General features: G+C 43.5%; 1 protein-coding gene across 3 annotated transcripts in view; it reads left to right on the forward strand.

The window, feature by feature from the left end:
* Positions 1–523: 523 nt before the first annotated feature.
* The window catches only part of LOC115149230 (ran-binding protein 3), a 34804-nt gene continuing 7987 nt past the window's right edge, over positions 524–27340 (forward strand). Inside the window, exons 1-13 of one of the 3 annotated variants that reach the window (XM_029691899.1) lie at positions 524–1851; positions 11802–11863; positions 12028–12058; positions 12175–12246; positions 12503–12565; positions 13552–13617; positions 19894–19991; positions 22052–22149; positions 23351–23423; positions 24778–24859; positions 25204–25331; positions 25527–25647; positions 25775–26125. In XM_029691899.1, the coding sequence (XP_029547759.1) occupies positions 1632–1851; positions 11802–11863; positions 12028–12058; positions 12175–12246; positions 12503–12565; positions 13552–13617; positions 19894–19991; positions 22052–22149; positions 23351–23423; positions 24778–24859; positions 25204–25331; positions 25527–25647; positions 25775–26125 (1465 nt within the window). In that variant the 5' untranslated portion in view covers positions 524–1631. Of the gene's footprint in view, positions 1852–11801; positions 11864–12027; positions 12059–12174; positions 12247–12502; positions 12566–13551; positions 13618–19893; positions 20049–22051; positions 22150–23350; positions 23424–24777; positions 24860–25203; positions 25332–25526; positions 25648–25774; positions 26126–27340 lie in introns of all 3 variants that reach the window. The other 2 variants (XM_029691898.1, XM_029691900.1) reach the window with 2 other exon arrangements.

A 27340-nucleotide genomic window follows, 5' to 3' on the forward strand; every position in this document is an offset into this window, starting at 1 on the left:
CTGAACAGAGAGCCTTTGCCCCCTCTATGGCTGCTGCCTGGACACACAGTGGAAAATTCCTCCCGCTCCAACTGAGCATGCTCCGAAAACCAGCCCATTCCAGTCCTGCACCCTTCACTCAGAGCCTGTCCCTGTATAGTCAATGAATCACAATCACCAGCTGGGGGATCTCACATGACAACCAGGCAGGCACCAGCATGTACTGTGTGTTCTAATGCTGCTTGGCATTTTAAAACGTCTCCTGATATCACAGTAATCCTTAGCTGTCTTGGGACAATTTGTAAAAGAAACCTAATAAACAAATGTTGATTTATTTAGCTGGTAATTCATAAAACTATCCTTAATGATAGAGCTCAAGCAGTCCACTCCAGGTTATTAATAGCTATGGGCACTGGGCCACATTTACCATTCCTATCACCGGGTAAACTACACACTGAACAGACAAGACCAAGTTAGGATCAATAGAAAGACTTTATTAAATGATGAAAATTGTGTTAATAAGTGTCATTATGCATCTACTATAATAAGAATCAAGGCTCTGTGTCACCATATACTGTCAATAATAAATAAGTAGTGCAGCTACCATGGAATTTGGGAATAGTGGGAATGAAGTTGCAGCACAGAGTGAAGTTGCCACTATTGTCTCTCATTATTAAGCAAATGCTACACAGATTCATATCCTGTTTCTCCCTCATGATTTGGGGCAAGAATCCAACAGCAATTGATTACAAGCTCACTCTGGACATTACCCAAGTCGTCTCATGAGTAGAACTCAAAGTTCAAGTTAAGCATTTTGCAAAAGCCCAAGCCACAATAAGGCATTATACAGAAACAGTTGAGAAGCAGCTCAACTGCCATTCAAAAGTTGATAAAGCTGCATGTAACTCAAGTACAGTAGGCCAGGCCTGTGTAACCTACTTAGATTCGGGTGATCTTTGGGCAAAGTTCCATAAGTTCCATTCCAGTGGGGATAAGGCAATAACACACAGAGCATCATGCCATTGTTCATCACTTTTTGTTCTAGCACACTGTTTGTTCTAGCACACAACCATTGGAATTCCCGCACTGGCAAATTGAGCATATGTTGTCAAAGGTTCATTTACGCCTATTTCTAATCTAGAGCATGGTAGAGACATCCAATTTCTTTGTCTGGGCAGATTACTTTCATGTAGCACCCATCATGGCAGAATCTCTTTCTTTATTATGTATTACCAACTTAATAGGTTACATCGTCAAGGCTATAGCGGGTAAATCAGTAGAATAGCTCAGAATAGCATTTATTTGTTTTTTTGGGAAATGTTTTAATGGCATAAGAGAAGAGTGAATTTAGCGCTACAAACTGATTGAGGGCGCTGCTCTGGCTAAATCACTCAAGCCTTACCACGCCCACATTTCACAAGCAGCCAGGAGCCATGCTCGGTAGTAAACACGGGATATGACTGTTCATTCACACACACAGCAAAGGCTACGCGACGGACAACTGACGGGAGAGTGCCAAAATCAACAAATCAGGAGTATCAAGCTTTTGACACCAAAGGAGCAAATCACCACCTTTATCTGGATTCTTCTTTATTTTCTTGAGGTTGTGTTTATTTTACTACGGTAGTTTATCACATCTTCACATCCAAAGAATGAGAGGGAATCTTTCCCCGAACGAAGATATTTCAGGGTATTATTCAATGATGCCTGTCTCGGACTTCCATGCAAAGCCTTCCTGTACGATGGAGCCCGCGGACAGTATGTGTGGAGCGGGAGGAGCTGTCACCGCCAGACCGCTGATGGGGAACAGCTCTTCGTGGCAGCACTCGGGGGATGGAGGATGCGCGCAGGACGGAGCTGAGGAGTTAAACGGTATGGTTGTCATTGCGTCTCACTTTTTTAAAGTGACTTGAACAGATCTTGACTGCTAGATAATAATATGAATAGATTTGTAGACCTTAATATAATCAAGGTTTTCTTTTTTGAGATTATGTTTTTAGTACCATAATACCACACGTGATTAATATTCCCCATATATTCACTCTCAATGTGACAAGTTCTTAGTAGGCCCTACTGCAAACATAAAACTCATTCACAGAAATATATTTGGAAAAATACACAATTGTTTACCGTAGCACATGGACATATCATTGCTCTTCTTTGCTCTTTCAGTAGTGACATCAATATTTAGTCCACACTCATAATTAACACACACACGCACATACACATACATACATACACACTGTACCCTGATGCAATATCTCCAGGGTTCTTATCTTATTTAACTTCATAGAGCACACATGCACAGAAGCATGAACACAGTATCTGTGGGCTCTGGACAGGTTCTTAGCTCAGGCCTGTTGATTTTCTGGAAAACAATGCAGGAGGATGAACATATGGTTCAGTAATTGACCTGATTTAAAATACTGTGATAGCTTGGATCTTCATACATTTACAATACAGTTATAGCTTGGTACATTTATAATACAGTTATAGCTTGGTACATCTTGGTAAATTTATAATACAGTTATAGCTTGGATCTTGGCATATTTATAATACAGTTATAGCTTGGATCTTGGTACATTTATAATACAGTTATAGTTTCATCTTGGTACATTGATAATACAGTTATAGTTTGATCTTGGTACATTTATAATACAGTTATAGTTTGATCTTGGTACATTTATAATACAGTTATAGTTTGATCTTGGTACATTTATAATACAGTTATAGTTTGATCTTGGTACATTTATAATACAGTTATAGTTTGATGTTGGTACATTTATAATACAGTTATAGTTTGATCTTGATACATTTATAATACAGTTATAGTTTGATCTTGGTACATTTATAATACAGTTAAAGTTTGATCTTGGTACATTTATAATACAGTTATAGTTTGATCTTGGTACACTTATAATACAGTTATAGCTTGGATCTTGGTACATTTATAATACAGTTATAGTTTGATCTTCGTAGATTTATAATACAGTTATAGCTTGGTTAGTGTTGCTTTTGAACCAAGCCTGTATCCTTTTGCACATCCATGTCTAACCTATAGGGATGAGTTGACATTCTATGGCTGCACGGTTGTCATCTGCAGCTCACTGTCACCCTGGTGTAACACAGTGGAATGTGTCAGGAATCAGGGATGAAGTGAGTGCATTGGAGAAGTACTGTATGTGTAAGACGTGATCAGATCTCATCCCAGGAGGAGTGGTTATTATTTACCCCCCACTTGAGGTTACAGACTCCACTAATGAAAACGAGGACCAGGTCAGGCTAGCTAATTCCAGTTTTCTCCACCAAGCTACCAAACTAGCTAGCTCTGGTCATGGCCAATGACTAGGCTCTTTCTCATGTTCCAGCGTGAACACTGAGATATCCCCCCTCCCTCCTCCATACCCAAACTACAGTCCCCCTCCTTCTTATAGTGTTATAGGCACCCACGTCCCCTTTTAGATTTCCAATCACACGTCTGTTCATGTTTCAGACTGAAGTGACGAAACATACTAGATTATTCTATTGCTAGGTGGAGAAGAAGAAAAAAAACATCTACAAGAGAAGCAGAGCAGTTGACCTGAAGTTCTGGATTTGAATGGTTTCCCAGGGGCCTTAACTAAAGTGATTTGGATGTATAGCTCTCAGTAAGTTCAGAAACACTGTCTCGTTACCGGTACTTTCAATGGTAACCATGTTTAGCCCCGCTGTTTGCTGTAGGGGAAATAATGAGTAGGCTGAGATAGTGTTTAGGTCGAGTTAAGAGGCCATCGAGGTAACCAAATTATTAAAGATTAGCACAATAACTCATCAATAAATTACAAATAATTCCTGATATTCCCAGGAAAATCAAATGCTCTTAGGACATTTTCTCCTAGTTTCTCAGTAAAAGTCTGTTTTCGTTCAGAGCTGCAGAGCTAACAGAGATATGACAAGTGATTCATGAGGGTGTGACTGAGGCCTCAGTGAGTTAGATATGCCCGTTCCCATAGTTGGAGGTTGTTGTAAGTAGCTCTACATTCCTATGGTGGTGAAGCACCCCTTATAATAGCCTGTTAGAGGCCCAGTCTGGCTTATGGGCTCAGGAGTAAGACAGCATCCAGGGGGAGCTCCGTCTGTGTGTGTGTGTGTGTGCGTACGTGCATGCGTGCGTGCGTGCGTTAGACCCTTTGCAGGGGGTCCTTGGCTGGAATCTGGGGCACCAGCAGAGTTAAGGTTTTCCTTGCAGCATTTCCTGTTCTACAGGAGGCCCCAAACGTTTTCCTAAAATGGTATCTGTGTTCATACAGTGTGAGGTCCCTATACATATCAGGAAAGCCCTCTCTTTTATCAGAAAGAGTAAGTAGCCTTGCACAAGCCTTGGTACAGGGACACCCCCTGGACAGGACACTACTCTATCACAGGGCCGTACCCCCACTCTATCTCCTTAATGTTGAGTGCCAAGCAGAGACGCATCAGGTCCCAATTTTACAGCTTTGGTATGACTCAACCAGGGTTCAAACTCCCAATCTTGCAATCTCAGGGCAGACACTCTAACCACAAGGCCACTGAGTTGGTTCGGGAATAGACATCGAAGCTAGTTCCGCTTTTTTTCATTATTCCCCTCTAATCAAGGACTGATTTAAGACCTGGGACACCAGGTGGGTCCAATTAAGTATCAGGTAGAACAGAAAACCAGCAGGCTCCGGACTTCGTAGGGTAAGAGTGAATACCCCTGGTGTATTGCACTGGTGGGTGACATTTATTGGTTAAAAATTCACACTGTAAATATTGTTTTGTTGAGTTCCCAAATCCAGAACTCACATTCTTGTATTAGAAGAATAATGCTGTTTTTGTCTGACTGGTTTATATCAATGTCTGTAACCATCTGTCTGACCATAAGGCTGTGATGCAACTGTATGCTGGCCACGTGGTCTTTCAAGTTGTTTTGTCCTTATGTTACCCCAGCTCCTCAAATGAAGCCCAGATGTTCTGCTAGATTGAGCTATTGTTCTGTTGTTCTCGTTTGGACGATCTGAGAACAGTTGCTGGAACCACTGAAACCCCACTTGGGCCTGCAGCCAGCACGTGTGTGAATAGAGGCTGTCTTCATAACATGTGACAGTGGGTATGCTCAATTAGGGGGAAGACAGGGGAGGCAAGGCAGCGTTATGAAGGGGACGGGGCTTGGTGGGGGCTTGGAGAAAATGATTGTCCCCCCATGTGAGTGTTGTGTGGGCAGCTGCTGCTTGTGATATGGCGGAGCGATTTTTTTTCCTTGGCCTCTTTTTTTCCCACCTTTATTTAACCAGGTAGGCTGGTTGAGAACAAGACCTTTATTTAACCAGGTAGGCTGGTTGAGAACAAGACCTTTATTTAACCAGGTAGGCTGGTTGAGAACAAGACCTTTATTTAACCAGGTAGGCTGGTTGAGAACAAGACCTTTATTTAACCAGGTAGGCTGGTTGAGAACAAGTTCTCATTTACAACTGCGACCAGCCAAGATAAAGCGTAGCAATTCGGCACATACAACAACACAGAGTTACACATGGAATAAACAAAACATACAGTCAATAATACAGTAGAACAAAAGAAAACAAAAAGTCTATATACAGTGAGTGCAAATGAGGTAAGTTAAGGCAATAAATAGGCCATGGTGGCGAAGTAATTACAATATAGCAATTAAACACTGGAATGGTAGATGTGCAGAAGATGAATGTGCAAGTAGAGATACTGGGGTGCAAAGGAGCAAGATAAATAAATAAATACAGTACGGGGATGAGGTAGGTAGATAGATGGGCTGTTTACAGATGGGCTATGTACAGGTGCAGTGATCTGTGAGCTGCTCTGACACCTGGTGCTTAAAGCTAGTGAGGGAGATATGAGTCTCCAGCTTCAGAGATTTTTGCAGTTCGTTCCAGTCATTGGCAGCAGGGAACTGGAAGGAAAGACGACCAAAGGAGGAATTGGCTTTGCGGGTGACCAGTGAGATATACCTGCTGGAGCGCGTACTACGGGTGGGTGCTGCTATGGTGACCAGTGAGCTGAGATAAGGCAGGGCTTTACCTAGTAGAGACTTGTAGATAACCTGTAGCCAGTGGGTTTGGCGACGAGTATGAAGCGAGGGCCAACCAACGAGAGCGTACAGGTCGCAATGGTGGGTAGTGTATGGTGCTTTGGTGACAAAACGGATGGCTCTGTGATAGACTACATCCAATTTGTTTAGTAGAGTGTTGGAGGCTATTTTATAGATGACATCACCGAAGTCAAGGATTGGTAGGATGGTCAGTTTTACGAGGGTATGTTTGGCAGCATGAGTGAAGGATGCTTTGTTGCGATATAGGAAGCCAATTCTAGATGTAATTTTGAATTGGAGATGCTTAATGTGAGTCTGGAAGGAGAGTTTACAGTCTAACCAGACACCCAGGTATTTGCAGTTGTCCACGTATTCTAAGTCAGAGCTGTCCAGAGTAGTGATGCTGGACGGGTGAGCAGGTGCGGGCAGTGATCGATTGAATAGCATGCATTTAGTTTTACTTGCGTTTAAGAGCATTTGGAGGCCACAGAAGGAGAGTTGTATGGCATTGAAGCTCGTCTGGAGGTTAGTTAGCACAGTGTCCAAAGAGGGGCCAGAAGTATACAGAATGGTGTCGACTGCGTAGAGGTGGATCAGAGAATCACCAGCAGCAAGAGCAACATCATTGATGTATACAGAGAAGAGAGTCGGCCCAAGAATTGAACCCTGTGGCACACCCATAGAGACTGCCAGAGGTCCGGACAACAGGCCCTCCGATTTGACACACTGAACTCTATCAGAGAAGTAGTTGGTAAACCAGGCGAGGCAATCATTTGAGGAACCAAGGCTGTCGAGTCTGCTAATAAGAATGACAGAGTCGAAAGCCTTGGCCAGGTCGATGAATACGGCTGCACAGTAATGTTTCTTATCGATGGCGGTTATGATGTTGTTTAGGACCTTGAGCGTGGCTGAGGTGCACCCTTGACCAGCTCGGAAACCAGATTGCATAGCGGAGAAGGTACGGTGGGATTTGAAATGGTCGGTAATCTGTTTGTTAACTTGGCTTTCGAAGACCTTAGGAAGACAGGGTAGGATAGATATAGGTCTGTAGCAGTTTGGGTCTAGAGTGTCACCCCCTTTGAAGAGGGGGATGACCGCGGCAGCTTTCCAATCTTTGGGAATCTCAGACGATACAAAAGAGAGGTTGAACAGGCTAGTAATAGGGGTTGCAACAATTTCGGCAGATAATTTTAGAAAGAGAGGGTCCAGATTGTCTAGCCCAGCTGATTTGTATGGGTCCAGATTTTGCAGCCCTTTCAGAACATCAGCTATCGGGATTTGGGTGAAGGAGAAATGGTGGGGGCTTTGGCGGGTTGCTGTGGAGGGTGCCGGGCAGTTGACGGAGGTAGGGGTAGCCAGGTGGAAAGCATGGCCAGCCGTAGAGAAATGCTTATTGAAATTCTCAATTATAGTGGATTTATCGGTGGTAACAGTGTTTCCTAGCCTCAGAGCAGTGGACAGCTGGGAGGAGGTGCTCTTATTCTCCATGGACTTTACAGTGTCCCAGAACTTTTTGGAGTTAGTACTACAGGATGCTAATTTCTGTTTGAAAAATCTAGCCTTAGCTTTTCTAACTGCCTGTGTATTTTTGTTCCTAACTTTCCTGAAAAGTTGCATATCACGGGGGCTATTCGATGCTAATGCAGAACGCCACAGGATGTTTTTGTGCTGGTCAAGTGCAGACAGGTCTGGAGTGAACCAAGGACTATATCTATTCCTGTTGGTAGAGCATGGTGTTTGCAACGCCAGGATTGTGGGTTCGATTCCCACGGGGGGCCAGCACAAAAAAAAAAAAAAAAATTATGAATTGTATGAAATTGTATGAAATGTATGCATTCACTACTGTAAGTCGCTCTGGATAAGAGCGTCTGCTAAATGACTAACATGTAAAATGTAAATTTAAGATGGTGAGGAAGGCACTTTTAAAGACTAGCCAGGCATCATCTACTGACGGGATGAGGTCAATGTCATTCCAGGATACCCCGGCCAGGTCGATTAGAAAGGCCTGCTTGAAGAAGTGTTTTAGGGAGCGTTTGACAGTGATGAGGGGTGGTCGTTTGGTCGCAGACTCATTACGGATGCAGGCAATGAGGCAGTGATCGCTGAGATCTTGATTGAAAACAGCAGAGGTGTATTTGGAGGGCGAGTTAGTTAGGATGACATCTATGAGGGTGCCCGTGTGTACGGATTTGGGGTTGTACCTGGTAGGTTCATTGATAATTTGTGTGAGATTGAGGGCATCAAGCTTAGATTGTAGGATGGCCGGGGTGTTAAGCATGTCCCAGTTTAGGTCACCTAGTAGCACGAGGTCAGAAGATAGATGGGGGCAATCAATTCACATATGGTATCGAGGGCACAACTAGGGGCAGAGGGAGGTCTATAGCAAGCGGCAACAGTGAGAGACTTGTTTCTGGAAAGGTGAATTTTTAGAAGTAGAAGCTCAAATTGTTTGGGTACAGACTTGGATAGTAATACAGAACTCTGCAGGCTATCTTTGCAGTAGATTGCAACACCGCCCCCTTTAGCAGTTCTATCTTGGCGGAAAATGTTATAGTTAGCAATGGAGATTTCAGGGTTTTTGGTGGTTTTCCTAAACCAGGATTCAGACACGGCTAAGACATCCGGGTTGGCAGAGTGTGCTAAAGCAGTGAGTAAAACAAACTTAGGGAGTAGGCTTCCACTGTTAATATGCATGAAACCAAGGCTTTTACGGTTACAGAAGTCAACAAATGAGCGCACCTGGGGAGTGGGAGTGGAGCTAGGCACTGCAGGACCTGGATTAACCTCCACATCACCAGAGGAACAGAGGAGAAGTAGGATAAGGGTACGGCTAAAGGCTATACGAACTGGCCGTCTAGCACGTTCGGAACAGAGAGTAAAAGGAGCAGGTTTCTGGGCACGATAGCATAGATTCAAGGCATAGTGTACAGACAATGCCCCTTTAACCCCGCCCAGCCCCGGAGTGACATTCTGATTGAGACCAGAGTAGCCTAGTTTGAGGCAGCTTTTAGGGGGAGTGCCCCCCGCACCAACCCACTCCTGCTCCTTACAGAGACAAGGAAATTCGAGAAAATGTGTGTGCGTGCATGTGTGTTTAATGGGCTCTCCTCTGCGTCTCTTTCTCAGGGCAGCGGTTTGTGGAGCACTGCCACTGTTGGCAGTGGTGTTTATGGCATATTCAGCTTCTGCCAGAAGAGAATCTCACTGCTTCTTTACAGGCCTGTTAAGTTACCACTAGCAGAGGACAGAGAGAACAAAACATACTTCAACAAACAGTTCAATCTCTCCTCTGTGCCTTCCAAAACCTGAAACTAGGGGACATTAAACAATAATATTTTATTCAAAATCTGTACAGAAAACAGATTCCAACCAAATGAAAGTATTACCATGGAAAAATGACATGATTCACTTTTAGAGTAGGCCTACTGTTTTTTTAGTACCTGCTGCTGAAAGGCTCTGTTGAGGTCTTCATACAATAAAGACTAGTTAGTTGTGCCTTCCTTATAAAGTCTGCAATAGAATGGTCTACCTGTGAGCATCAATTCTCTTTGAGAGGCCTGAGGAAATATTTATGATCCACTCCTGCAATGAGCACGGACAGGGCATGTGCATCTCTTTTGATGTCAATGTTCATAGATCACCATTGTATGGTCCTCATCTCTGAGTGATTGGGTCTTGCCTTAGTTTGCAGTGCTCCTCGGGTTTTTCTACCAGAGACAAACATGTTAGGGTTTTTTCTCTTTAAGAAAATAAACATTTCAAAATGGATTAATATATAGACAGACCTTGTCAGCAATATTCCAAGGAATGCTCTTTTAAGCTCAAAGGAAGCTAGCTTAATTTATTTTTCATTTCATAATTGGCAAGCATGTCTGTTCATGAAACGTGTTTATTTAGTACTCTCCTCTCTCACTTATGTAATGACCCTTGCAATCCATGATGTGGAAAAAGAGCGGCTGTCATAAAGAGTTGCCTGCTCTCTGGCGCTAGCCTGACAGTGTGCATCATGTCAGGATTTTGTCATGACGTCTGTTACGTATGGCCCTCAGCCGAGGTCCGGGGTTGTTTGACCTCTGGACACTAAGACCTATGGTAACTGAGATACTATCTGCCCAGACAGAAGCTAGGATAAGGGGGGAGGAGGGGAGGAAGAGGAGAGAGAAGGAGAGAAGAGCATTGCTTGCTGTTTGGGGTTTTAGGCTGGGTTTCTGTACAGCACTTTGAGATATCAGCTGATGTACGAAGGGCTATATAAATACATTTGATTTGATTTGATTTGAGTAGGAAAGGTTAGTGGAGATTCGGGAAAGAAGAGTTGAGATGGAGGAGATGCAATGGGTTGAATTGTTACTGTATATTCGCGTTGTCTGGGGTGACCAAACTCAACTGTGAGTAGTACGGTACCTGACCTGTGAATAAGTATTTTCCCACAGCAGCGATAGCATCACCTATGTGTCAGGGAGGATACACAGTGCTCCTATTGACACTCAGCAAAAACACTCTACCTTATACACTGATGACCACCCTTCTATGCTGTTACATTCAGAGTAATAGACAGTTGTCTATGGCACCACTTGACTGTTGGAGTGTTGTGTAAACTAATTGCAATTCCATTTGTGGTGCCCTGCTGTTTGTTTACAGTAGGTCATGTGACTGGAAGCCCTCAGAGTTGGACTGTAGAGTTAATAAGTAGAGTTTGCTCTGATTTCCCCAGGAGGTCACAGACAGGATTACTGTGGCTTGTGGTAGAAATAGCCTTCATTGACCCATTACTGTACTTTTTAGCTTTCAAAGAAAGCTGAACAACTGCATAAATGCAAAAAGCAAACACGTTTCAATGTTAATTATCAGTATATAGGACACATATTAATCAGTTGCATCTGAACAGTCAGTTGTCTTTAGAATAAGCTGCTCACACGATAGACTTGGGTGAATTCCAAGTGATCATCTGTCACTGACTGTGAAGTGTGAACGCCATCTTTCTCCATGCCCAATGTGAGCACAGTCACTGACTGACACAGCACTGGCAAATCTCAACATGTGAATTAGCACACCAAAATACATTACTAATTGACTCTAAGCTGAGTTAATCATATGAGGTCAGATCAGTGACAAAGTCCCTGTGTATTTATAGCCTCCATACAGGTCTGGACCAGTCTCAGTCAGTTTGACCCAGGGCCAAGCCTTGGCGTCTGGTGCATAGCTGGCTCACACCTCCACTGCTATTCCATCACTCAGCCCTGCCACGGTGGGCTTGTCCCCAGCGTCCAGGGCCTGTTGTCAGGCTGCGTGGTTACATAAGAGGCCTTGGATGTCAAAGCCTCCATTGATTAGAATAACACATTGGGGTGGGATGACGATGGACATCTCCAGTCAGAACTGTGGGCGAGCCTAGAGATCGCACCGCTCTTTGGGTCCTTGTTTAGTTGGCTGTGTGTTTTGAGGGTTAATTGAGGAATAATAAATGTAGTAGGAAATTACTCTTCAATTCAGAACAGTGCTACTGTTGATTTTCCTAACTTTGCATTTTAGTGTCTTGGCAGAACAGTGTGTACCGACAGCTCACAGTCTCAGCCATTTCCCTGGTTACGTCTTTGTGGTTTCAGTGACAAAATTAGGAAAAGTGTTTTCCTATTTGAATTTAAGTAAACGCTTTTAAACTCAGTTACGGTTTAGCTAAGATTCACTCATGGATAATGACTCAGTGGCTGTTTCAAACTTCAACAAGGATAATTCTCTAACTGTGCTATAATCTGTCTTTTCACAGAGAAAACTGTGCTTGCCCCACCAGTGTTCGTCTTTCAGAAGTCTTTCACCCTATCCATGAAGGTAATCTGAATCATATCCTGAAGGGTAACATGTTGACAGATGATACACATGCATTATTAAAAAGGAGTTGCTAATAAAAAGGATACATTCAGAAACATGTCATGGAAGAATATGTATCAGTAGTTTGTATTTCTGAACTTTCTTTCTGAACTGATTTTCTACAGAGGAGAGCAGAGAGATGGGAGGAGGGATCAGGTCAGCATGTCATAACTGCCGCATGTCATAACGAGCAAACATTTTGATGAATCTCTGTTGCTTTCTATTGCATTGGCAGTAATGTATTTATGTGTACTTGGCTTGTTCTCCAATAGTTGTGGGAATCAGTCCAAACAAACGAGTCCGGTCCTTCACATACCCTAATCCTAACAGCAGAATGAGGAAAGGTGAGTGTTCAGAAATATCAATTTGCAGAAATTGTTTGCCTACTCTATTAAAAAAATACATATATACGTATTATGGTATTATTACCACCAAACGTAAACATTTGAGGATTGAATTATAATTCCTGTTCCCCAGTGTTACTCTCCTTTGGTAAAGGTGATATTTTTTTGGTACAATCTCTACTGACATTTCATCTACAGTATATACACAGTGCTGCTGGTTAACATTACTTTTATTTTTTCTCTGCGTCTCTGACAGGCTCCTGTGACGGCAGTAGACGAGTGCGAACAAATTCCCACTCTTTTCCCCCATCGCCTCCAGGTAAACAACCGCACCCCCTACACAAGACCTGTCATCTCTCTAGTGTACTCTATTATCTCTATCCTTTCATCCATCCTTTCTAAGCTGTCCCCTAGGGCATACAGTGCCCATGCAACTGAGTCTAGTTGCCTGATTCCTTGACTCGCCTGCAGATGATTGTAGCCTTAATAAAACTGGGATCTTACTGGGATAAAATACAGTATCTCCATATCTTTGAAATGAACTGAAGCAGTGCACCATGACGTAGCCGCTGGAAGATGTTTGGCGTTACAAATGGATATTTCAGTCGGCTAATACAGTACTAGTAAAGGCCCAGTGCACTACTGTTGTGAGAAAAAAAAAATATATAATAATAATAATAATAATGATTTTTCAGGGGTGCTGCAGCACCCTCAGCACCCCTACTTCCCGCGGCTAAGCATCATGATCAAACTTTCTTAAAGGGTTTTCCTGTCTATATTCACTGCCAGTATTTCCTCTAGGTCCATACATTCCAGTCACACCATCCATGTAAAGGGTTCTTCGGCTGTCCCCATAGAAGAACCCTTTGAAGAGCCCTTTTTGGTTCTACAGAGGGTTCTATATGGAAACCAAAAAGGTTCTACCTGGAACCAAAAAGGGTTCTTCCTGGAACCAAAATTGCTTCTCTTATGGGGACAGCCGAAGGACCCTTTTAGAAAATAATGTTTGTGTAGATTCCCAGCAGCCGCTTCAATGCAGCCCCAAGTATGTCTCTCCCCTGATCCGTTTCAGTTTCACTCTGTCACTGCAGCCCTCACCTGCTCATCACAAATCACCAACATGACCCACTATTGGCAACGCGGAACCCTCACTGCTCATTGTTGGCCAAGCATGTTGTATGTTGTTATTTGCCAAGTCTGGCGGTCACTTTGACATAAATATGGAGCACGTTTTACCTTTTATCATATATGATATGTCTGTCTGTGTGAACTCTTCTGACGGATCTCCTCTCCGATCTTTCCTAGTCTCAAGATCAAATGTCTTCATGCCTTCAAATCTGTGCAACCGGGCCAACATTTCCCCAAACAGAGGCAAATATCCATTCTCTGGTCTTATGTTTACCTTTTGATGTGCTAAAATACCTCTAATTATCTAAACAACTAACAAACCACACTTAATCTCTATTCTACATACTAATACATTCGGTGAGTATTCAGACCCCTTGAATTTTTCCTCATTTTGTTACGTCACAGCCTTATTCTAAAATTGATTCAACATTTTTACAAAAAATCATCAATCAATACCCCATAATGACAAAGCAAAAACAGGTTTAAGAAATGTTTGCTAATTTATTAAAAATAAAAAATAGAAATACCTTATTTACATACAGTTGAAGTCAGAAGTTTTTCCCAGTGGGTCAGAAGTTTACATACACTCAATTAGTATTTTGTAGCATTGCCTTTAAATTGTTTAACTTGGGTCAAACGTTTTGGGTAGCCTTCCACAAGCTTCCCACAATAAGTTGGGTGAATTTTGGCCCATTCCTCCTGACAGAGCTGGTGTAACTGAGTCAGGTTTGTAGGCCTCCTTGCTCGCACATGCTTTTTCAGTTCTGCCCACACATTTTCTATGGGATTGAGGTCAGGACTTTGTGATGGTCACTCCAATACCTTGACTTTGTTGTCCTTAAGCCATTTTGCCACAACTTTGGAAGTATGCTTGGGGTCATTGTCCATTTGGAAGACCCATTTGCAACCAAGCTTAAACTTCCTGACTGATGTCTTGAGATGATGCTTCAATATATCCACATAATTTTCCTACCTCATGATGCCATCTATTTTGTGAAGTGTACCAGTCCCTCCTGGAGCAAAGCACCCCCACAACATGATGCTGCGACCCCGTGCTTCACGGTTGGGATGGTGTTCTTCGGCTTGCAAGCCTCCCCCTTTTTCCTCCAAACATAACTATGGTCATTATGGCCAAACAATTCTATTTGTGTTTCATCAGACCAGAGGACATTTCTCCAAAAAGTACGATCTTTGTCCCCATGTGCAGTTGCAAACCATAGTCTGGCTTTTTTAAGGTGGTTTTGGAGCAGTGGCTTCTTCCTTGCTGAGCGGCCTTTCAGGTTATGTCGATATAGGATTCGTTTTACTGTGGATATAACGTAAACTCACCCCATTCCGTACAAATGTGCGCAACCGCGACATTCAAACGAGGCTGAAAAGAAATGGGACTAAATGGGACTGTAGCGACTGTGTTGACTTCAAAATCTGGGGTGTGAACTACGTTTCTATTCAAGAGTTGTTTGACATGGGAATGGCTCTATAGTATTGGAGAAAACTTGAAGAAACTGACGCTCCGTTACATCGTGACGTGTCATGCCGTAACGTACAGCACGCGTAAAGCAACTATTTCTGTCTTACAATCTCTCTCCACCAGGTGTAGCACTTCTCTCATCGTTTAAAAACAAGAAATGGACGGTGATGGGGGTAAGAGGGGATACCTAGTCATTTTTTGCGTCGTCATTGCAAGCGATCATGACTCTCAAAAGACAATGTTTACTTCTGAAGATCACTTTGGCACCGCCCTAAAAACCCGATTCAAATTCAACACAAACCTTCAAATAGGTATGTGATGACACATTATATAAACTCTTTATTTACATTTTGGTATTGACATTACAGTTGATCTGGAAGTATTACGTTTTTGGGGCGCTAAAATAAGGTCAATTGTACGGACCAAGGCGATGTACAAAAGTGAGTGAGTTTACGTTAGATACTTTTGTACCTGTTTCCTCCAGCATCTTCACATGGTTCTTTGCTGTTGTTCTGGGATTGATTTGCACTTTTCGCACCAAAGTACGTTCATCTCTAGGAGAGAGAAAGTGTTTCCTTCCTGAGCGGTATGACGGCTGCGTGGTCCCATGGTGTTTATACTTGTGTACTATTGTTTGTAAAGATGAACCTGGTACCTTCAGGCGTTTGGAAATTGCTCCGAAGGATGAACCTGACTTGTGTGAGGTCTTGGCTGATTTATTTTGATTTTTCCATGATGTCAAGCAAAGAGGCACTGAGTTTGAAGGTAGGCCTTGAAATACATCCACAGGTACACCTCCAATTGACTCAAATTATGTCAATTAGCCTATCAGAAGCGTCTAAAGCCATGACATCATTTTCTGGAATTTTCCAAGCTGTTTAAAGGCACAGTCAACTTAGTGTATGTAAACTTTTGACCCACTGGAATTGTGATACAGTGAATTATAAGTGAAATAATCTGTCTGTAAACAATTGTTGGAAAAATTACTTGTGTCATGCACAAAGTAGATGTCCTAACTGACTTGCCAAAACTATAGTTTGTTAACAAGAAATTTGTGGAGTGGTTGAAAAACAAGTTTTAATGACTCCAACCTAAGTGTATGTAAACTTCCGACTTCAACTGTAAGTATTCAGACCTTTTGCTATGAGACTCGAAATTGAGCTCAGGTGCATCCTGTTTCCATATATCATCCTTGAGATGTTTCTACAACTTGATTGGAGTCCACCTGTGGTAAATTAAATTGATTGGACATGATTTGGAAAGTCACACACCTGTCTATATAAGGTCCCACATGAGGTCGAAGGACTTGTCTGTAGAGCAACGAGACAGTATTGTGTCAAGACACATATATGCAGCATTGAAGGTCCCCAGGACCACAGTGGCCTCCATCATTCTTAAATGGAAGAAGTTTGGAACCACCAAGACTCTTCCTAGAGCTGGCCGACCGGACAAACTGAGCAATCGGGGGAGAAGGGCCTTGGTCAGGGAGGTGACCAAGAAGCCAATGGTCACTCTGAAAGAGCTCCAGAGTTCTTCTGTGGAGATGGGACTTGGGAGAACCTTCCAGAAGGACAACCATCTCTGCAGCACTCCACCAATCAGGCCTTTATGGTAGAGTGGCCAGACGGAAGCCACTCTTCAGTAAAAGGCACATGACAGCCTACTTGGAGTTTGCCAAAATGCACCTAAAGGATTCTCAGACCATGAGAAACAAGATTCTCTGGTCTGATGAAACCAAGATTGAACTATTTGGCCTGAATGCCAAACGTCACGTCTGGTGGAAACCTGGCACCATCTCTACGGTGAAGCATGGTGGTGGCAGCATCATGCTGTGGGAATGTTTTTCAGAGGCAGGGACTGGGAGACTAGTCAGGATCGAGGGAAAGATGAACGGAGCAAAGTATAGAGAGATCCTTGATGAAAACCTGCTCCAGAGCGCTCAGGACCATAGACTGGGGTGAAGGCTCACCTTCCAACAGGACAACGACTCTAAGCACACAGCCAAGACAATGCAGGAGTGGCTTCGGGACAAGTCTCTGAATGTCCTTGAGTGGCCCAGCCAGAGCCCGGACTTGAACCCGATCGAACATCTCTGGAGAGACCTGAAAATAGCTGTGCAGCAACACTCCCCATCTGACTTGACAGAGCTTGAGAGGATCTGCAAAGAAAAATGGGAGAAACTCCCAAAATACAGGTGTGCCAAGCTTGTAGCGCCATACCCAAGAAGACTCGAGGCTGTAAACGCTGCCAAAGGTGCTTCAACAAAGTACTGAGTAAAGGGCCGGAATACTTATGTAAATGTGATATTTCAGTTTATTTTTAATACATTTGCAAAAATTTCTAAAAACCTGTTTTTGCCTTGTCATTATGCAGTATTGTGTGTAAATTGATGACTATTTAATCCATTTTAGAATAATGCTGTAACATAACACTTCTGCGAGCAGGCCTTTCTAATCGACCTGGCCCGTGTATCCTGGAAGGATATCCTGTCAGTAGAGGATGCCTGGTTGTTCTTTAAAAGTGCTTTCCTCGCCATCTTAAATAAGCATGCCCCTTTCAAAAAATGTTGAGCTAAGAACAGATATAGCCCTTAGTTCACTCCAGACTTTACTGCCCTTGACGAGCACAAAAACATCTTGTGGCGTACTGCACTACCTTTAAATAGTCTCCGCAATATGCATATTTTCAGGGAAGTCAGGAACCAATATACACAGTCAGTTTGGAAAGCAAAGGCTAGCGTTTTCAAACAGAAATTTGCATCCTGCAGCGCTAATTCCAAAAAGTTTTGGGACACTGTAAAGTCCATGGAGAATAAGAGCACCTCCTCCCAGCTGCCCACTGCACTGAGGCTAGGAAACACTGTCACCACCGATAAATTCACAATAATCAAGAATTTCAAGAAGCATTTCTCTATGGCTGGCCATGCTTTCCACCTGGCTACCCCAACCCCGGCCAACAGCCCCCCCCCCCCCCCCCCCCCACAGCAACTGGCCCAAGCCCCCCCCCCTCTTCTCCTTCACCCAAATCCAGACAGCTGATGTTGATAGAGCTGCAAAATCTGGATCCCTGCAAATCAGCTGGGCTAGACAATCTGGACCCTCTCTTCCTAAAATTATCCGCCGCCATTGTTGCAACCCCTATTACTAATCTGTTCAACCTCTCTTTTTTATCATCTGAGATTCCTAAAGATTGGAAAGCGGACGCCGTCATCCCCCACTTCAAAGGGGGAGACACTCTAGACCCAAACTGTTACAGACCTATATCCATCCTGTCCTGCCTTTCTAAAGTCTTCAAAAGCCAAGTGAACAAACAGATCACAGACCATTTCGAATCCCACCGCACCTTCTCCGCTATGCAATCTGGTTTCAGAGATGGTCATGGGTGCACCTCAGCCACGCTCAAGGTCCTAAACGATATCATAACCGCCATCGATAAAAGACAGTACTGTGCAGCCGTCTTCATCGACCTGGCCAAGGCTTTCGACTCTGTCAATCACCGTATTCTTATCGGCAGACTCAACAGCCTTGGTTTCTCTAATGACTGCCTCGCCTGGCTCACTAACTACTTCTCAGATAGAGTTCAGTGTGTCAAATCGGAGGGCCTGTTATCTGGACCTCTGGCAGCCTCTATGGGGGTGCCACAGGGTTCAATTCTCGGGCAGACTCTTTTCTCTGTATATATCAATGATGTTGCTCTTTCTGCGGGTGATTCTTTGATCGACTTCTACGCAGACGACACCATTCTGTATACATCTGGCCCTTCTTTGGACACTGTGTTAACAAACCTCCAAACGAGCTTCAATGCCATACAACCCTCCTTCTGTGGCCTCCAACTGCTCTTAAATGCTAGTAAAACGAAATGCATTCTCTTCAACCGATTGCTGCCCGCACCCGCCTGCCAGACTAGCATCACTACTCTGGACGGTTCTGACTTAGAATATGTGGACAACTATAAATACCTACAGTGAGGGGAAAAAAGTATTTGATCCCCTGCTGATTTTGTACGTTTGCCCACTGACAAAGAAATGATCAGTCAATAATTGTAATGGTAGGTTTATTTGAACAGTGAGAGACAGAATAACAACAAAAAAATCCAGAAAAACACATGTCAAAAATGTTATAAAGTGATTTGCATTGTAAATGTAATATACTACCCACCACTGCGACCTGTATGCTCTCGTTGGCTGGTCCTCGCTACATATTCGTCGCCAAACTCACTGGCTCCAGGTCATCTATAAGTCTTTGCTAAAGCTCCGCCTTATCTCAGCTCACTGGTCACCATAGCAACACCCACCCGTAATTCGCGCTCCAGCAGGTATATTTCACTGGTCATCCCCAAAGCCAACAACCCCTTTGGCCGCCTTTCCTTCCAGTTCTCTGCTGCCAATGACTGGAACGAATTGCTAAAATCACTGAAGCTGGAGTCTTATATCTCCCTCACTAACTTTAAGCATCAGCTGTCAGAGCAGCTTACCAATCGCTGCAGCTGTACACAGCCCATCTGTAAATAGCCTACCCAACCAACTACCTACCTCATCTCCATATTTGTTTTTGTTTTTTTGCTCTTTTGCACACCAGTATTTCTACTTGCACATCCTCATCTGGACATCTATCACTCCAGTGTTAATTGCTAAATTGTAATTACTTCGCCACTATGGCCTATTTATTGCCTTACCTCCTTACTTCATTTGCACACACTGTATACAGATGTTCAATTGTGTTATTGACTGTACGTTTGTTTATCCCATGTGTAACTCTGTGTTGTTTTTGTTGCATTGCTTTGCTTTATCTTGGCCAGGTCGCAGTTGTAAATGAGAACTTGTTCTCAACTGGCCTACCATGTTAAATAAAGGGGAAATTAAATAAATAAATAAGAAAATGTGGAAAAAGTCAAAGGGTCTGAATACTTTCCGAATGGTCTGTATAGTATATTTTTATTCATACCTGATCGTAAGACTGACTTTGAAGGACAGAATTTGATTTAGGTCTCTTTTTACTCCTCCTTCCCTCTCCTTCCCTCCTTTTCTATTCCTCTCATCTTCTGTGTAGTAACACCTCTGAACAGGGTCAGAAGGTCATTACTTCAGCCTGCACGTCTCCTCGCCCCTCAACCCTGGAACATCTCCTCACAGCCACACCTATCTGAGGTATTCTACAACTCTCTTCGCCCCCTCACACAGAGTGAAACGAGAAAACTCTCTCAGGTAAAAAATTAAAAGAGAACTCTCTCAGGCCTTAAAAGTATTTCAATAATAAAATTATTATTAGTTGGGGTTGTGTCATTGCCTGAGGGACCCACGTACTCTTCTCAGAGAAACCTATTCACTAACTGCCAGTTTATAAACCCAAACACCAAAACCGGTTTGAATCAGTTCTGTCTATTGGAAATTATTGTGCAATGTTTTTTTTGTTAAAGTCTCTGAATGCTTAAATTGCTTTCTCTCTACTCCCAAACTTGCCACATCAACACACTCAATTATATAATAGCTTATGGCTGCAAAATGTATTTTATTTTCTATTTACACAAGCATTGTGTTGAATTATTTGACTCAAGAAAATACCAATCCAATGTACAGTCGTGGCCAAAAGTTTTGAGAATGACACAAATATTAATTTTCACAAAGTTTGCTACTTCAGTGTGTTTAGATATTTTTGTCAAATGTTACTATGGAATACTGAAGTATAATTACAAGCATTTCATAAGTGTCAAAGGCTTTTATTGACAAGTACATTAAGTTGATGCAGAGAGTCAATATTTGCAGTGTTGACCCTTCTTTTTCAAGACCTCTGCAATCTGCCCTGGCATGCTCTCAATTAACTTCTGGGCCACATCCTGACTGATGGCAGCCCATTCTTGCATAGTCAATGCTTGGAGTTTGTCAGAATTTGTGGGTTTTTGTTTGTCCACCCGCCTCTTGAGGATTGACCACAAGTTCTCAATGGGATTAAGGTCTGGGGAGTTTCCTGGCCATGGACCCAAAATATCGATGTTTTGTTCCCCGAGCCACTTAGTTATCACTTTTGCCTTATGGCAAGGTGCTCCATCATGCTGGAAAAGGCATTGTTCGTCACCAAACTGTTCCTGGATGGTTGGGAGAAGTTGTTCTCGGAGGATGTGTTGGTACCATTCTTTATTCATGGCTGTGTTCTTAGGCAAAATTGTAAGTGAGCCCACTCCCTTGGCTGAGAAGCAACACCACACATGAATGGTCTCAGGATGCTTTACTGTTGGCATGACACAGGACTGATGTTAGCGCTCACCTTGTCTTCTCCGGACAAGCTTTTTTACGGATGCCCCAAACAATTGTAAAGGAAATTCATCAGAGAAAATAACTTTACCCCAGTCCTCAGCAGTCCAATCCCTGTACCTTTTGCAGAATATCAGTCTGTCCCTGATGTATTTCCTGGAGAGAAGTGGCTTCTTTGCTGCCCTTCTTGACACCAGGCCATCCTCCAAAAGTCTTCGCCTCATTGTGCGTGCAGATGCACTCACACCTGCCTGCTGCCATTCCTGAGCAAGCTCTGTCCTGGTGGTGCCCCGATCCCACAGCTGAATCAACTTTAGGAGACGGTCCTGGCGCTTGTTGGACTTTCTTGGGCGCCCTGAAGCCTTCTTCACAACAATCGAACCACTCTCCTTGAAGTTCTTGATGATCCGATAAATGGTTGATTTAGGTGCAATCTTACTGGCAGCAATATCCTTGCCTGTCAAGCCCTTTTTGTGCAAAGCAAAGATGACGCCACGTGTTTCCTTGCAGGTAACCATGGTTGACAGAGGAAGAACAATGATTCCAAGCACCACCCTCCTTTTGAAGCTTCCAGTCTGTTATTCAAACTCAATCAGCATGACAGAGTGATCTCCAGCCTTGTCCTCATCAACACTCACACCTGTGTTAATGAGAGAATCACTGACATGATGTCAGCTGGTCCTTTTGTGGCAGGGCTGAAATGCAGTGGAAATGTTTTTGGGGGGATTCAGTTCATTTGCATGGCAAAGAAGGACTTTGCAATTAATTGCAATTCATCGGATCACTCTTCATAACATTCTGGAGTATATGCAAATTCCCATCATACAAACTGAGGCAGCAGACTGTGAAAATTAATATTTGTGTAATTCTTAAAACGTTTGGCCACGACTGTAAATTCAGAAATGTAATAGGACTGTAAAATAATCATTTGCATTGTTTTTTTTGTCCCATTCCCACAGGTGAGCCATGATCCTTCAAATGACGTCTCCAGCATCTCAACTGGCCGCTCCTCCACTGTTGGTGTATTACATCAAAAGAAACCCCATCAAGTTCACAGGTACACAGAGGACCTGGTTAATGTAACAGTAAAGATGCAGGGTGTCTAGTTGGGTCAAGTCTGTGCAATATTTCATTTTTACAGCTTCCCAGCCACTTTAAACTGTATATTTGACAGTTGACATTCTATTTGAGGGCTACCCACTCCAGGTCAAGGCATGGATTACCGTAAATTCTGGACTATAAGCCACAACTTTTTTCTCACGCTTTGAACCTCGCGGCTTAAACAATGACGCGGCTAATATATGGATTTTTCCCGCTTTCAAATATATATATATTTTTTTAAAACACATTCTGTGACGTGCTCAGTTTTTTGGCGGCCTGAAGCTTTCATTAGACCAATGAAATTGCCGAACGGGTTAAGGTCAAACAACTTTTTTGTTTACTGTTTAGATTAAATCGAGCGCTCTCAAACTTCCCATCATTCTGATTACGGTAGTCATTTTGTCACCCTCATCATGGCAAAGACATGGAGAAATGCATATGATGCAGCTTTCAAGTTGAAGGCGATTGATCTGGCTGTTGGAAAAGGAAATAGAGCTGCTGCACGGGAGCTTGGTCTTAATGAGTCAATGATAAGACGTTGGAAACAGCAGCGTGAGGAATTGACTCAGTGCAAAAAGACAACTAAAGCTTACTGCATATTTTTTTTTTGTTACAAGCTGTGTTTCGTTAAAGCCTATTTATTTTTGTTACAAGCCGTGTTTCGTTAAAGCCTATTTATTTTTGTTACAAGCCGTGTTTCGTTAAAGCCTATTTATTTTTGTTACAAGCCGTGTTTCGTTAAAACCTATTTATTTTTGTTACAAGCCGTGTTTCGTTAAAGCCTATTTATTTTTGTTACAAGCCATGTTTCGTTAAAGCCTGTGTAAAGTTAATTTGTTTCAATGTACCGGTAGGCACCTGCGGCTTATAGACATGTGCGGCTTATTTATGTTCAAAATAATTTTTTTTTTTTAATTCAGTGGGTGCGGCTTATATTCAGGTGCGCTTAATAGTCCGGAAATTACGGTAGTTAAACCAGGGGGTTCAGGTTACGTGTTAACTTCCAGTCCAGACCCAGGACTGGACAGCCTTGCTTCAATCCAGAGACCTTACAGAGTTTTCTTCTGTCAGAGCTATGTGGGGTCTAGGGGTTTAGTTCCCAGCAGTGATTCGGAACCTGCTGACCTCTCTGCTGACCTCTGGTTCACCCTCCACAGATCGAAGCCAGACGGTACCACCTCAGACAGGGTCCAGTTTGTGTTTGGGGAAAACATGAGCGAAAGAGTCTTGGTGAGTTCAGCAAGCACCACTGACATACACTACATGACCAAAAGTATGTGGACACTTGCTAGTCGAACATCTCATTCCAAAATCATGAGCACTAATATGGAGTTGGTCCCCCCTTTGCCGCTGTAACAGCCTCCACTCGTCTGGGAAGGCTTTCCACTAGATGTTGGAACATTGCTGCGGGGACTTGCTTCCATTCAGCCACAAGAGCATCAGTGAGGTCGGGCACTAACGTTGGCCGATTTGGCCTGGTTCGCAGTCGGCGTTCCAATTCATCCCAAAGGTGTTCGATGGGGTTAAGGTCAGGGGTCTGTGCAAGCAAGTCAAGTTCTTCCACACCGATCTCGACAAACCATTTCTGTATGGACCTCGCTTTGTGCACGGGGCATTTGTCATGCTGAAACAGGAAAGGGCCTTCCCCAAACTGTTGCCACAAAGTTAGTAGCACAGAATCGTCTAGAATGTCATTGTATGCTGTAGCGTTAACACTTCCCTTCACTGGAACTAAGGGGCCCGAACCATGAAAAACAGCTCCAGACCATTATTCCTCCTACACCAAACTTTACAGTTGGCACTAGGCATTGGGGCAGGTAGCGTTCTCCTGGCATCCGCCAAACCTAGATTAGTCCGTCGGACTGCCAGATGGTGAAGCGTGATTCATCACTCCAGAGAACGCGTTTCCACTGATCCAGAGTCCAATGGCGGTGAGCTTTACACCACTCCAGCCTACACTTGGCATTGCGCATGGTTATCTTAGGTTGGTGTTTGGCCACTCGGCCATGGAAACCCATTTCATGAAGCTCCAGACAAACAGTTATTGTGCTGATGTTGCTTTCAGAGGCAGTTTGGAACTCGGTAGTGAGTGTTTCAACCGAGGACAGATGATTTTTATGCGCTATGCGCTTCAGCACTCGGTGTTCCCGTTCTGTGAACATTTAGGCCAATAGACATTTCCATGTCATAATAACAACACATACAGTGGACCGGGGCAACTCTAGCAGGGCAGAAATTTGATGAACTGACTTGTTGGAATCCTATGACACCATCCTATGACACCATCCTATGACGGTGCCACGTTGAAAGTCTGAGCTCTTCAGTAAGGCCATCCTACTGCCATTGTTTGTCTATGGAGATTTCATGGCTGTGTGCTCGATTTTATACACCTATCAGCAACAGGTGTGACTGAAATAGCCAAATCCACTAATTTGAAGGGGTGTCCACATACTTTTGCATATATACAGTAGCAATTTGCATAGGATGACTATGAAATATATGTCATCACATTTGTATGAGTTTAACTGTGTTACCAAACACGTCATATTTACAGAAATTCTCTCACTTTCTCACCCTCATATAGAGACCACAGAAATCCCCTAGCAGTGAAGATTCTGATTGCAGCTCTGATTCTGAGTCTTCCACCTCTGAGTCAAGTCATAAAGGTAAATCATTAAGCGGGTCATAGTGTTTTTACATGAGTACACAACTCTGGTCCTCGAGAGCCAGTACCTTAATGGCCACAGTGTCTGCTGATCCACCAAGACTGTGGTGCTCGGCTGCATTTATACAGGCAGCCCAATTCTGATCTTTTACCCAATTATTGGGAAAAGAGATGACCTGATCAGTCAAAAGACCAATTAGTGGAAAAATATTAGAATTGGGCCGACCTGTGTAAACCTTGCCATAGAGGACTAGAATTGTGCACCTCTGTTCCAATAGTGATTGACTGCCTTTAGTGGATGCCTTTCAGAACTGCAGCTGAAGTTCTGTCTGTGTTTGCTGATAGGTGCTGTGTGGAGCAGTCTGAGGGAGTCTGCTGCAGCTTACACAGCGTCCTATGGGAGGCAGCATGTGCTCAGGCTCAGGCGGGTTCAGCTGTTCACTGGGGAGGAGAAGGAAAGCAATGTGGTCCAGGTGAAGACCTATAGGGCTGACGCATGCCAGATCTTACAATGCCTGGTGCCTGACGGCACAGTCGATAACGTGGCATGCAATGTCTGAGCAGGGGAATGTGACCATTATGTTGAAATAGGAAGTGACCAATGCCTTCTGATATTGCTAAAGACAGTGGTGTACCTTTTTCATTTTTTAAATATTTTTTTCTTTTAGCTGACCTGCAGACTGTTTGTCCTGGAAAAAGGAACTCCATCATGGACTGAGCGAGGGAGAGGAGTCCTGCGACTCAATGATCTAGCATCAGGGACCAAAAGAGGGCTTCAGTCCAGGATAGGTGAGTTTACCATGAAGGAGTTTATTATTCCCATCACTCTGACCAACATCTGCATGTCTTTCTGTGACTCTTAATGTTTCTCATCCTCAGTATATCTCTCACACCTGTCGCCCTTTGATCAAAACAGTGATGAGGCACCAGGGCAGTCTCAAGGTTATCCTCAACACCAAGCTCTGGCCACACACACACCTACGTCGCCCGGCCCGCCGGAATCTCCAAGTGACGGCCACTGACGTGGAGACTCAGGCCGTCCGAGTGTTCCTCATTCAGGCCAGCGCCAGGGACGTGGCTCGCCTCTACGTGGCCATCCACCATCGGCTGGTAGCCCTACGGGCCAGTGCTGCTGGGAGGGAGGCAGAGGCTGCAGGGGGCAGGACCAGGGAGGGGCACTGCAACAGTGAGAATGAAGAGGAGGAGGAAGAGGAGAGACAACAGAAAGAAAGAGAAGAAAGGCTGCTATTGACACGATTGCGACCTGGTAAGAGTGAATAGCAACAGTGATAGGGATGTACTCTAGCATACAGTTGTCTGAGATGAACTTGTCTGAGATTATCCCTTGCTCTTTCACCTACACACTTGTATGTCTACGACTAAGTCCAATGTTTAGCACATTGTTTGTCCTGTGTAAAAAAACGTGTTTGGAATTTTTGCTTCGTTTAAGTAAGGGAACACTCGTCCTCCAATACATGTCTGGTGGGAAGTCACGTTACTAATCCCCAGTCCACATTCCAGAGTCAGAGGGGTTGGGTTAAATGCGGAAGACACATTTCAGTTGAATACATTCAGTTGGACAACTGACTAGGTACCCCTTTTCCCTTTCCCAGAGGGAGCTGTTAGCAGGTGGTAGTCATAGACCTTCACTCTGCCACTGGCAAACCCCCCCCCCACATAAAAAACTGAGTAACAGATGGATCCCCGTCATGGTGGATTACATTCCTAAAGGTCCCAGGCCTAAAAAGATTTGGTTATTTTTTGTAGCATTATGAAAAAGAGAAGAGAACACTAGATTAGTGTTTTTTAATTGATGTACCTTGAGGAACTCTCAGGTGTGCCGCAAAACTTTTCCTAATCTTGATCATTCTTTTGAACACTCACTTCTAAATGTGACCTGTTGAATGCACATGGAATTTTGACTTTGGAGCACCAGTGCTGCTCAGATAATACACAGAACCAAAATATAAAGCAACATGCAACAATTTCAGAGAATTTTACTGAGTTACAGTAACTTTATTTGTCACATGCGCCGAATACAACAACTGTAAACCTTACCGTGAAATGCTTACTTACAAGCCCTTAACCAACAGTGCAGTTCAAGAAGATGGCTTGGGGGCAGTATTCCGACGTCTAGATGAGAAGCGTGCCCCAAGTAAACTGCCTGTTACTCAGGCCGAGAATCTTGGATATGGATATATTGGTAGATCTGGATAGAAAACACTCTAAAGTTTCCAAAACTGTTAAAATAATGTCTGTGAGTATAACATAACTGATATAGCAGGCGAAAACCTGAGGGAAATCCATCCAGGAAGTGGGATTGTTTTGATGTGGGTATTTTCAATTGAATGCCTATAGAGTATCTAAATGGTTAGGACCCAGATTGCAGTTACTATGGCTTCCACTAGATGTCTTTAGACATTGTTTCAGGCTTGTTTTCTAAAAAATGAAGAAGAATGAGACCTTTTTGTCAGTGGACTGA

The sequence above is a fragment of the Salmo trutta genome, chromosome 15, assembly GCF_901001165.1.
Source record: "Salmo trutta chromosome 15, fSalTru1.1, whole genome shotgun sequence".
In the NCBI taxonomy this organism is placed as follows: domain Eukaryota; kingdom Metazoa; phylum Chordata; class Actinopteri; order Salmoniformes; family Salmonidae; genus Salmo; species Salmo trutta.